The sequence below is a fragment of the Tarenaya hassleriana genome, unplaced genomic scaffold (assembly GCF_000463585.1).
Source record: "Tarenaya hassleriana unplaced genomic scaffold, ASM46358v1 Cleome12, whole genome shotgun sequence".
In the NCBI taxonomy this organism is placed as follows: domain Eukaryota; kingdom Viridiplantae; phylum Streptophyta; class Magnoliopsida; order Brassicales; family Cleomaceae; genus Tarenaya; species Tarenaya hassleriana.
In genome coordinates this window covers 3741796-3752864 of record NW_010962392.1, presented here as the reverse complement: position 1 = coordinate 3752864, position 11069 = coordinate 3741796, and the positions used below count along the sequence as shown (strand labels likewise).

General features: G+C 37.5%; 3 protein-coding genes across 3 annotated transcripts in view; all 3 read right to left on the bottom strand.

Moving 5' to 3' along the window:
* LOC104806934 (pentatricopeptide repeat-containing protein At1g63330) overlaps positions 1-10658 on the bottom strand; it is a 23585-nt gene extending 12927 nt beyond the window's left edge. The window contains exon 1 of the mRNA XM_019201651.1: positions 9116-10658. Coding sequence (XP_019057196.1) covers positions 9116-10658 — 1543 coding nt within the window. The remainder of the gene's footprint in view (positions 1-9115) is intronic.
* Positions 1-11069, bottom strand: part of LOC104806932 (pentatricopeptide repeat-containing protein At1g63330-like) — a 33877-nt gene that overhangs the window by 17854 nt on the left and 4954 nt on the right. The window lies entirely within an intron of this gene.
* On the bottom strand, positions 327-2700 carry LOC104807045 (pentatricopeptide repeat-containing protein At1g62930, chloroplastic-like). The gene is made up of 2 exons (XM_010532157.2): positions 736-2700; positions 327-511 (listed from the first exon to the last, which is right to left on the bottom strand). The coding sequence occupies exon 1, from the start codon at positions 1562-1564 to the stop codon at positions 785-787; it is 780 nt and encodes a 259-aa protein (XP_010530459.2). The 5' UTR covers positions 1565-2700; the 3' UTR covers positions 327-511; positions 736-784.

Below are 11069 nucleotides of genomic sequence, written 5' to 3'. Positions count from 1 at the left end.
ATATATATATAAGGATGGATTGTAAAACTCGTGTTGGATTTCATAGATTTGGGCTTTGGAAAGGATGGGAGATTATCAATTTCCAAACCTATTGGAAAAGCATCAATTTCTCCTTATATATTATAATTGGAAGTATGCCTTTATGAAGCCAACTTCTCCAGTTCAGACATTAAGAAGCCTAAGCAAGAACACTTTGCTTATAAAAAGCAATTTGACATAAAACAACGAATAGATATAATTCTTTCTAAAATCAGAATTATGAAATCTGATAATATGTCCGTTCCAAGTTTAAACCAGTAAATTTGTTCAACTGTTTAGTTTAGATATGTAAGAACCTTAAACGTGAACATGTTACATAGCATCAGAGTACAGGTCAAGAAAATTTTTAAGCAGTCACCGACGGAAAACAGAAGAAACCATAAACCCACAAATCAACGCCAATCTCTCCACTTCAGATATTAAGAAACCTTTAGCAAGAACACTTCCAGCAACTCATAATCTTCTCGTTCACCTGCCAGCAATTTCCACGATTGATGAACCGAATAATTTAGAAAAACTGCTAGTATCAAGGCCACGATGCATTTAACGTCCAAACTAAAACCCATCATGTAAATATATTAGTCCAGAGAAGCAGATTTTGATATCTCGACCATTATGTGAATTACGGAGAATATGTCGAGCGATGAAATTTAAACAGCTAAAAAGTCCTAAACTCAGAACATAAGAAGAACACACCTCGTTGTCACACGACTTCCATGACCGAAAGCAAGCTCCGCATTACAGCTCACCGAGAAAGAAGATCCAAAAAACTTTTCTCCAATCTCCCGTCCGATAACATATCAACAACCATTTCCATTGTTGAAACATCTGAAGAAAAACCATGGCTTCGCATTTCTCGAATCAGCTCGATAACTGTTGCTACGTGGCCACTTTTGAGATGACCTGGGATCAATACATTATACGTATAATCATCTGGCATGCAACCAACCTCTTTCATGTTCTTAAACAGCTTGTCGGCTTCACTGAGCAAACCTTTTCCACAAAATCCAGTAATCATTGTATTGTACGTGTTTACGTTCGGTTCAATCCCTTTATCAGAAAGTTTATTAAACAATCCGAGTGCCTCATCAACCTTGTCGCCCTTGCACAAACCATTCATCATAACACTATGGACAAAGATATCGAGGTCAATCCCACTCGTTTCCAACTTGCAATACAATACAAGCGCCTCATCCAGTTTTCCATTCTTACAAAGTCCATCAAGCACTACTGTGCAAGTTACAAGATCAGGATCCACACCCTGTCTCTGCATCTCTAAAAAGAGTTTATGGGCGACCTTAGCATTGCCCGCTCGGAAAAATCCTTTTATGAGAGTGTTGTAAGTACATGTATCACCGACCAACCCTCTTCGAGACATCTCATGAAAGAGCTTCATACCCTCATCCACCTTATTAGACTTGCAGTAACCATTTATCAGACAATTAAAAGTCACCGCATTCGGATAGCATCCTTTGTTGGCCATAAAATCGATCATTCGTCTCGCCTCATCAAGGCGATTCTGCATGCACAACCCCTCGATCAATGAATTATATGTACGAGTAGTCGGAATAAACCTCTTCGAATCATATCTTCGTACAGTTCTTTGGCCTCCAGAAACTTTCCTTCTTTAACGAACACATCGATCAATATATTGAAAGTGACAACATTAGGGAAGATTTTTCTTTTGGCCATATCATTCAACAATCGGACAGCATCATTCCATCTGTCAAAAACGCAAAGGCCGTTTATCAAACAACTGTAGGTGACAACATTTGGAGCAATCCCTTTGCTATCCATCTTTTCGAAAAGGTTCAATGCATCATCTATTTGTCCACCTTTGCAAAGACCATCAATGATCGTATTATACATTATGACATTGACCTCAATGTTCCTCTCCTCCATCTTCATGAGCAGATTCAATGCCAAAGCACAATCACCCGACTTGCAAATCCCATTGACAACAGCGCCATAAGTAACTACATTTGGTTGATACCCCAACTTTAACATCTTATCAACTAAACTCACAGCTTCAGAAACTCTCCCCTCTCGACAAAGTCCGTTGACCAAAGTTGTATATGTTACAACATTAGGTTTATATCCCTCTTTTATAATTTGGTCAACCCAACTTAACGCCACAGAAAACTTCCCTTGGATACAAAATCCATTGATCAGGGTAGTAAACGTGATAACATGAGGCTCGTAACCCAGTTTTAGGATTTTTCCCAAAACCGAAAGGCCCAAAACCACTTGTCCTGAGCGGCAGAAAGAGTTGATGAGAATGCTCAAAGTGTAGCTGTCATGTGAAACCCGGAGCAATTCCATTCTCTTGCAGAGAGAAATCACAACATCATACCGTTTCATTTTGGCGGTTGCAGTCAGTAATTTACTAAAATCAACAATGGGAGGCAAGGGACGAGTCCCAACCATCTGGTCGAACAAAGCAACAGCCTCACCGACATTACAATCATGAAACCCTAATCTCAATCTGTCTCTGTAGTCTCCAACACCAGAAGAAGCAAATCTCCGACAACTTAAAACGGAGGAACAATCTGAGAAAGTGTTAAGAGTACCTCTCCCGAGGCAATGATGAGTCTGAACCAAACTCGAAGCAGAAGCCAATGTGAAAGCAGCCATTCTCCTGACCATTCTCGCCATCTCAGCTTCGATTCAAAGGCAGGCAGATTGCGGTTCGGCTTCTTCTATAAACCCTAACCCTGGAAGCGGCGATTTGATTTGCTTCTTCTGTAAAATCAACAATGGAAGACAGAATGAGAAATCAGGCAGCATATTGCGATTGGGCTTCTCCTAAAATCCCTCGATGGAAGCGGCGGTCACAGCGAAAATCAACTTGATTCTTCTTCTTCTTCTTTTTTGTTATTATTACATGCGACTGAAAAGGGAAATCGTAGGAAATTTGTAAAATCGGTGAGCAGTGTGTTATACCCAAATATCAATGGGTATATAATTAAAACAGATTAGGCAAAGTTATTTTGATGATAGGGCAAACGACCAAATAATAACAACAATCCTAAAAATGTATAATTTTTATAAAACTAAAATTAATCAAATCTAACTTAATAAAAACACCCAGAAATCAATATAAAACTCAAATCAATATAAAAACTGGAGTATATATAATTTTGGCAATTGAAACGAAGATTCTAAAGTCAACCCTTAAATTTGTTTGACTGTGCCTTGGCGATAGCAGTTTCTAATATGAATGAAGATCATTATACGAAAATATACGAAAGAAGGAATTAAAGTGAATTCGGGAGAATATGTCGAATTAAAACGATAATTTAAAATTCAAATCAATATAAAAACTGGAGTATATATAATTTTGGCAATTGAAACGAAGATTCTAAAGTCAACCCTTAAATTTGTTTGACTGTGCCTTGGCGATAGCAGTTTCTAATATGAATGAAGATCATTATACGAAAATATACGAAAGAAGGAATTAAAGTGAATTCGGGAGAATATGTCGAATTAAAACGATAATTTAAAATGCTAAACAAATCCTAAAACAATATATAACCGTTGTTTAAATGGGTAAACTATACATCATGATAGAGATGTCAAAATTGGTAAATATATAACTGATGAAGGTATTGCGGATACATGTGAAGCTCCAGTCTCGAGTAGAAGCTTCAAAGCTTATCTGAAGACGACGTCGCATTAAGCTCGGTTGCTAAACGAACTCACGTGCGCTTACACACTTTCCATGGTGAAGTCGGTTGTAATCCTCTCACAAAGTTCTGAAACCGTGAGCAACAAATGACCCAAACTTTCACGAGATGACTGCGGATAATCAGACAGGCCTCGTCGTCATCACCATCCGACCAGACCACCCCTATGCTTAGAACGTGAATCTTTTGAATGTTCAAAATTGACCTACAGTAGCTTTGTACGGATCTTGAGCTGCTCTTGTAATGAACCTGTCATCTTTCAAAGAACAAATGAGAGACGTTTTTGCCCAATCTATTACCCGAACAAAAAGGGGACGCATGTCCATAGGCGTTGATAAATATATATACTGTCTGTCTGTCACATAATATATATAGAAAAATTTATATTATGGAATTTACATATACTCTTTTTTTTTTTGAAACGGTGGAATTTACATATTCTCTAATGCGACGGCATAATGGTTCGCGAAAATGGTCTAATTCTATGTTTCTACTATGCAATCGTATTTATAGGATTTTGGAGATTCACTGTCATAAAAATTCTTACACAAATGTTTAATATGAAAATAAATATATCAAATATTTAAATAGGTAAATAAAATACACCTACCTCTAAAATAGATGACAATTGTGAAAAGATGTGGCGTGACACGACGCATCCCTAATTTTGCCTTATTAATTCTTTTATTTTTTGTTTGTTCTTTGCTACATGAGATTAAATACTTTTTTTTTTTTGTGATGTACATTCTATATGGTGAGAAATGAGAATTTGTGGTAAATAGGGTTTTGATCAGATGATTTTTTTTTTTATGGTAAATCTGCGTGTAGATTAAGATTATTATAGATCAACATTGATCCCTGACGTGTACACACATTTCGACATATGCACATTTAGTGAAGTATTATTGTGCTTTTGAATGTCACATTTTGACATTTAAAGCTAAAAGTAACTTCCCGACCTTCTGAATGTGAATGCGACGGGGTTTATATGTTTGCTATTAATAAAGATAGCGTTATCTGTTTATTTCTTTGACTATATATTATTCCTATAAAAATTACAACAAGTTGATCTAAATAGAAGAAAAATATATAATATTTATTTTTATTTATGTTTTTTAAAACTATATACATTGAACTATTATAATAAAAAAACAAAATATTATTAATTTTTTAATGTAGGGTTTTTATACTCGAAAAACTATAATATTCAAAAAAAATTTAAAAAAAATCCTTTTTATTCTATGTTTTTTTTATTTTTCATGTATTATAATATCTAAAATAAAATTTTATTTCAAATGTTTAAAACTTATCCAAAAAATTATCCGAGGAAACTGAACGATACAATCCAGCTCCTGCTCCTTTCACGGCAGAGATTGCATCCCTTGCCTACATTAGCTCTTTTATTTTTCAATTAATTTAAATACGATTATATATTATTATTATTCGATATAATTCAGTATATATTATAATATTGATTCATAATAAACCGGTCGATTCGAATGGTCCACACAGTTTGGGTTTGGGAGGTGTCCACACAGTGACACAGTCGCACACGTGGACGAAGTGGTCCTTCCATTTTTTTTGTTTGCTTAGTTTGGTTCAGTTTGTCTCTTTTCAATCATGGGTTCATTATTCAGCTCGAGAAAAAAAATGTACAATCATTTTATTTAATTTAAATTATGAATTTCTCTATAAATATCTAATCAAGTTTGCTGTACAATGCAACATTCTAAAAACCCGTAAATATTTATGATGGGGACCAACGAAAATTGAGTTAAGTGTAACCATTTTGATCAAATTTGGATAATTTAACCGATGAAATTAGAGCGTAAAAGGTTTATTTCGTCTTCAGTTCGAACTTTCAATTTGGAAAAGAGATGTATATTCCAAATTATATTACTAATATTTGATCCCGATATTGATCTCTTGGTGCATTACACTCGATTACAAAAAAAAAAAAAAGTGTAACCATTGTAATTGGATATAGTTGGAGCAATAATAAATGATGATATCATTACTTTGATAAATTTATCATTACTGCGATAAATTTGGGGCTGCATTTGGTAACTGGTATAAAGTAAAAGCTCTTAAAAATGTAGAATTTAGAGATAGGGAAAATGAGGATTTATATAAATTAAAATCTTAATACTTATGAACCGATTAAAATATCATCACTAAACCATATGAGATTTTTCAGAATTCTACAAATAATGCATCTCTTAGTGACAAATTCTAAACTTCAAACCATAAATAATAAATACTTGTTAAAAAAAAAACAGGGCTCATTTCTTAGTGGTAAAGAGCTTTGAGTAGCTGAAGAAATTCTTCAATGACATTCTCCGGTGTACGGCCTCTTCCCTGTACTCAGGCTTGATTGAGGCATTGGCAAATCCTCAGAGGAATTGGGGAGATAAACTATGAGATTTTCGAACTGCACCACCAGAAAGGGGAAATACTATCAGATGCAATAGTGAGCATAATCAATTGCAGAAGAGAAAGTTAGAAACCACTAAAAACAATCGGATAACTCTACTCTTTGTGCAGAAGCCCACCAAAAAGAGATAAACTATGTATTAGCTCTGTCCAATTTTAGACAAAAACATCATCCACAAGAGTCCAAGGACTCAGCTTATGACCAATTTACCATAACTGTTTTCAATGTTCCATGCATTGCAAAGGATGGCACGTTATACGTACAGCCGAGCCGATATAAAAATATCCAGAGACCCACAAACTAAGAGTTCTATCAATGTGGTTCTGATGAAAATTCAGAACAGCTAAACAAGCCTAAATTCAGAACAGAAGAACTCACCTCGTTGTCACAAGACTTCCATGACCGAAAGCAACCTCCGCATTACAGCTCACCGAGAAAGAAGAACCAAAAAACTTTTCTCCAATCTCCCGTCCGATAACATACCAACAACCATTTCCACGGTTGAAACATCTGATGAAAAACCGCAGCTTCTCATTTCCCGAATAAGCTCGATAACAGTTGCTACATGGCCACCTTTGAGATGACCTCGGATCAGTACATTATACGTACAATCATTTGGCATACAACCAATCTTTTTCATATTCTTAAACAGCTTGTCGGCTTCACTGAGCAAACTTTTTCTACAAAATCCAGTAATCATTGTATTGTACGTGTTTACGTTCGGTTCAATCCCTTTATCAGAAAGTTTATTAAACAATCTGAGTGCCTCATCAACCTTGTCACCCTTGCACAAGCCATGCATCATAACACTATGGACAAAGATATCGAGGTCAATCCCACTCGTTTCCAACTGGCAATACAATCCAAGCGCCTCGTCCAGTTTTCCATTCTTACAAAGACCATCAAGCACATAAGTAATAGTATCCGGAACTAAACCTCTTCGGATCATCTCTTCGCACAGTTCTTTAGCCTCCAAAAACTTTCCCTCTTTAACGAATGCATCGATCAATATATTGAAAGTGACAACATTAGGGAAGATTTTTCTTTTGGCCATATCATTCAACAATCGGACAGCATCGTTCCATCTGTTGAAAACGCAAAGGCCGTTTATCAAACAACTGTAGGTGACAACATCTGGAGTAATCCTTTTGCTATCCATCTTTTCAAAAAGGTTCAATGCGACATCTATGTGTCCACCTTTGCAAAGACCATCAATGATCGTATTATACATTATGACATCCACCTCAATGTTCCTCTCCTCCATCTTCATGAGCAGATTCAATGCCAAAGCACAATCACCCGACTTGCAAATCCCATTGATAACAGCGCCATAAGTAACTACATCGGGTTGATACCCCATCTTTAACATCTCATCAACTAAACTCACGGCTTCAGAAACTCTCCCTTCTCGACAAAGTCCGTTGACCAAAGTGGTATATGTCACAACATTAGGTTTATATCCCTCTTTTACCATTTGGTCAACCCAACTTAACGCCATAGAAAGCTTCCTTTGGATACAGAATCCATTGATGAGGGTAGTGAACGTGATAACATGAGGCTTGTAACCCAGTTTTAGAATTTTTCCCAAAACCGAAAGGCCAAAAACCACTTGTCTTGAGCGGCAAAAACAGTTGATGAGAATACTCAAAGTGTAGTCGTCATGTGAAACCCGGAGCAATTCCATTCTCTTGCAGAGAGAAATCACAACATCATACTGTTTCATTTTGGCGATTGCAGCCAGTAATTTATTAAAATCGACAATGGAAGGCAAGGGACGAGACCGAACCATGTGGTCGAACAAAGCGACAGCCTCATCTACATTGCAATCATGAAACCCCAATCTGAGTCTGTCTCTGTACTCTTCAACACCAGAAGAAGCCAACCTCCGACAACTTAGAACAGAGGAACGATCTGAGAAAGCGTTAAGAGTACCTCTCCCCAGGCGATGATGAGTCTGAACCAAACTCGAAGCAGAAGCAAATGTGAAAGCAGCCATTCTCCTGAACACTCTCGCCATCTCAGCTTCGGTCCGAAGACGGAATGAGAAATCAGGCGGATTGCGATTCGGCTTCTTCTACAAGCCCTCGATGGAAGCGGCGGTCACAGCGAAAATGGAGAGAAGCAGATTCTTCCTCGCTTTTTTTTTTCGGTTATTACATTTACATGCGTCTGAAAAGGGAATAGTAGGAAATTGTAAAATTGGTGAGCAGTGCGTTAAAGCAGATTAGGCAAAGTTATTTTGATGATAGGATAACTCTACTCTTTGTGCAGAAGCCCACCAAAAAGAGATAAACTATGTATTAGCTCTGTCCAATTTTAGACAAAAACATCATCCACAAGAGTCCAAGGACTCAGCTTATGACCAATTTACCATAACTGTTTTCAATGTTCCATGCATTGCAAAGGATGGCACGTTATACGTACAGCCGAGCCGATATAAAAATATCCAGAGACCCACAAACTAAGAGTTCTATCAATGTGGTTCTGATGAAAATTCAGAACAGCTAAACAAGCCTAAATTCAGAACAGAAGAACTCACCTCGTTGTCACAAGACTTCCATGACCGAAAGCAACCTCCGCATTACAGCTCACCGAGAAAGAAGAACCAAAAAACTTTTCTCCAATCTCCCGTCCGATAACATACCAACAACCATTTCCACGGTTGAAACATCTGATGAAAAACCGCAGCTTCTCATTTCCCGAATAAGCTCGATAACAGTTGCTACATGGCCACCTTTGAGATGACCTCGGATCAGTACATTATACGTACAATCATTTGGCATACAACCAATCTTTTTCATATTCTTAAACAGCTTGTCGGCTTCACTGAGCAAACTTTTTCTACAAAATCCAGTAATCATTGTATTGTACGTGTTTACGTTCGGTTCAATCCCTTTATCAGAAAGTTTATTAAACAATCCAAGTGCCTCATCAACCTTGTCGCCCTTGCACAAACCATTCATCATAACACTATGGACAAAGATATCGAGGTCAATCCCACTCGTTTCCAACTGGCAATACAATCCAAGCGCCTCGTCCAGTTTTCCATTCTTACAAAGACCATCAAGCACTACTGTGCAAGTTACAAGATCAGGATCTACACCTTGTCTCTGCATCTCTAAAAAGAGTTTATGGGCGACATTGACTTTGCCCGCTCGAAAAAAACCTTGTATGAGAGCGGTGTAAGTACATGTATCACTGACCAACCCTCTTCGAGACATCTCATGAAAGAGCTTCATACCCTCATCCACCTTATTAGACTTGCAGTAACCATTTATAAGACAACTAAAAGTCACTGTATTCGGATAGCATCCTCTGTTGACTATAAAATCGAACAACTGTTTCACCTCGTCAAGACGATTCTGCATGCACAACCCATCGATCAATGAAGTGTAAGTAATAGTATCTGGAACTAAACCTCTTCGAATCATCTCTTCGCACAGTTCTTTAGCCTCCAAAAACTTTCCTTCTTTAACGAACGCATCGATCAATCCATTGAAAGTGACAACATCTGGGGTGATTTTTCTTTTGGCCATATCATTCAACAATCGGACAACATCATTCCATCTGTCGAAAACACAAAGGCCGTTTATCAAACAACTGTAGGTGACAACATTTGGAGCAATCCCTTTGCTATCCATCTTATCGAAAAGGCTCAATGCATCATCTATATGTCCACCTTTGCAAAGACCATCAATTATCATACTGTAAATTCTGACATTTACCTCAATGTTCCTCTCCTCCATCTTCATGAGCAGATTCAATGCCAAAGCACAATCACCCGACTTACAAATCCCATTGACAACAGTGCCATAAGTAACTACATCGGGTCGACACCCCAACTTTAACATCCGATCAACTAAACTCACAGCTACAGAAACTCTCCCCTCTCGACAAAGTCCGTTGACCAAAGTGGTGTATGTTACGACATCAGGTTTATATCCCTCTTTTACCATTTGGTCAACCCAACTTAACGCCACAGAAAGCTTCTTTTGGATACAAAATCCATTGATCAGGGTAGTAAACGTGATAACATGAGGCTCGTAACCCTTTTTTATGATTTTCCCCAAAACCGAAAGGCCCAAAACCACTTGACCTGAGCGGCAGAATGCGTTGATGAGAATACTCAACGTGTAGTCGTTATGTGAGACCCGGAGCAATTCCATTCTCTTGCAGAGAGAAATCACAACATCATACTGTTTCATTTTGGCGATTGAAGTTAGTAATTTATTAAAATCAACGATGGAGGGTAAGGGGTGAGACCGAACCATGTGGTCGAACAAAGCAACAGCCTCACCGACATTACAATCATGAAACCCCAATCTGAGTCTGTCTCTGTACTCTTCAACACCAGAAGAAGCCAACCTCCGACAACTTAGAACAGAGGAACGATCTGAGAAAGTGTTCAGAGTACCTCTCCCCTTGCGATGATGAGTCTGAACCAAGCTCGAAGCAGAAGCCGATGTGAAAGCACCCATTCTCCGGACCATTCTCGCCATCTCAGCTTCGATCCGAAGACGGGATGAGAAATCAGGCAGCAGATTGCGATTCGGCTTCTTCTATAAGCCCTCGACGGAAGCGGCGGTCACAGCGAAAATGGAGATAAGCAGATTCTTCCTCGTTTTTTTTTTTCGGTCATCTGGAAAGGGAAATCGTAGGAAATTTGTAAAATTCGTGAGCAGTGTGTTATACCCAAATATCAATGGGGCAAACAACCAGATAACAACAACAATGAATCCTAAAAATGTATAATTTTTATAAAACTAAAATTAAACAAATCTAACTTAATAAAAATACCCAAAAATCAAGTATAAAAAAATCTTTTAAAAAAACAATATTTGTTTGTTAATGAGAGTCGACTCCTTATAAAACTCAAATCAATATAAAAAGTGAAGTATATATAATTTTGG

What these genes read in the sequence shown, in the direction of transcription:
- LOC104807045 (XM_010532157.2), bottom strand. Translation starts at nt 1,564, where the DNA reads ATGCAGAATCGCCTTGATGAGGCGAGACGAATGATCGATTTTATGGCC.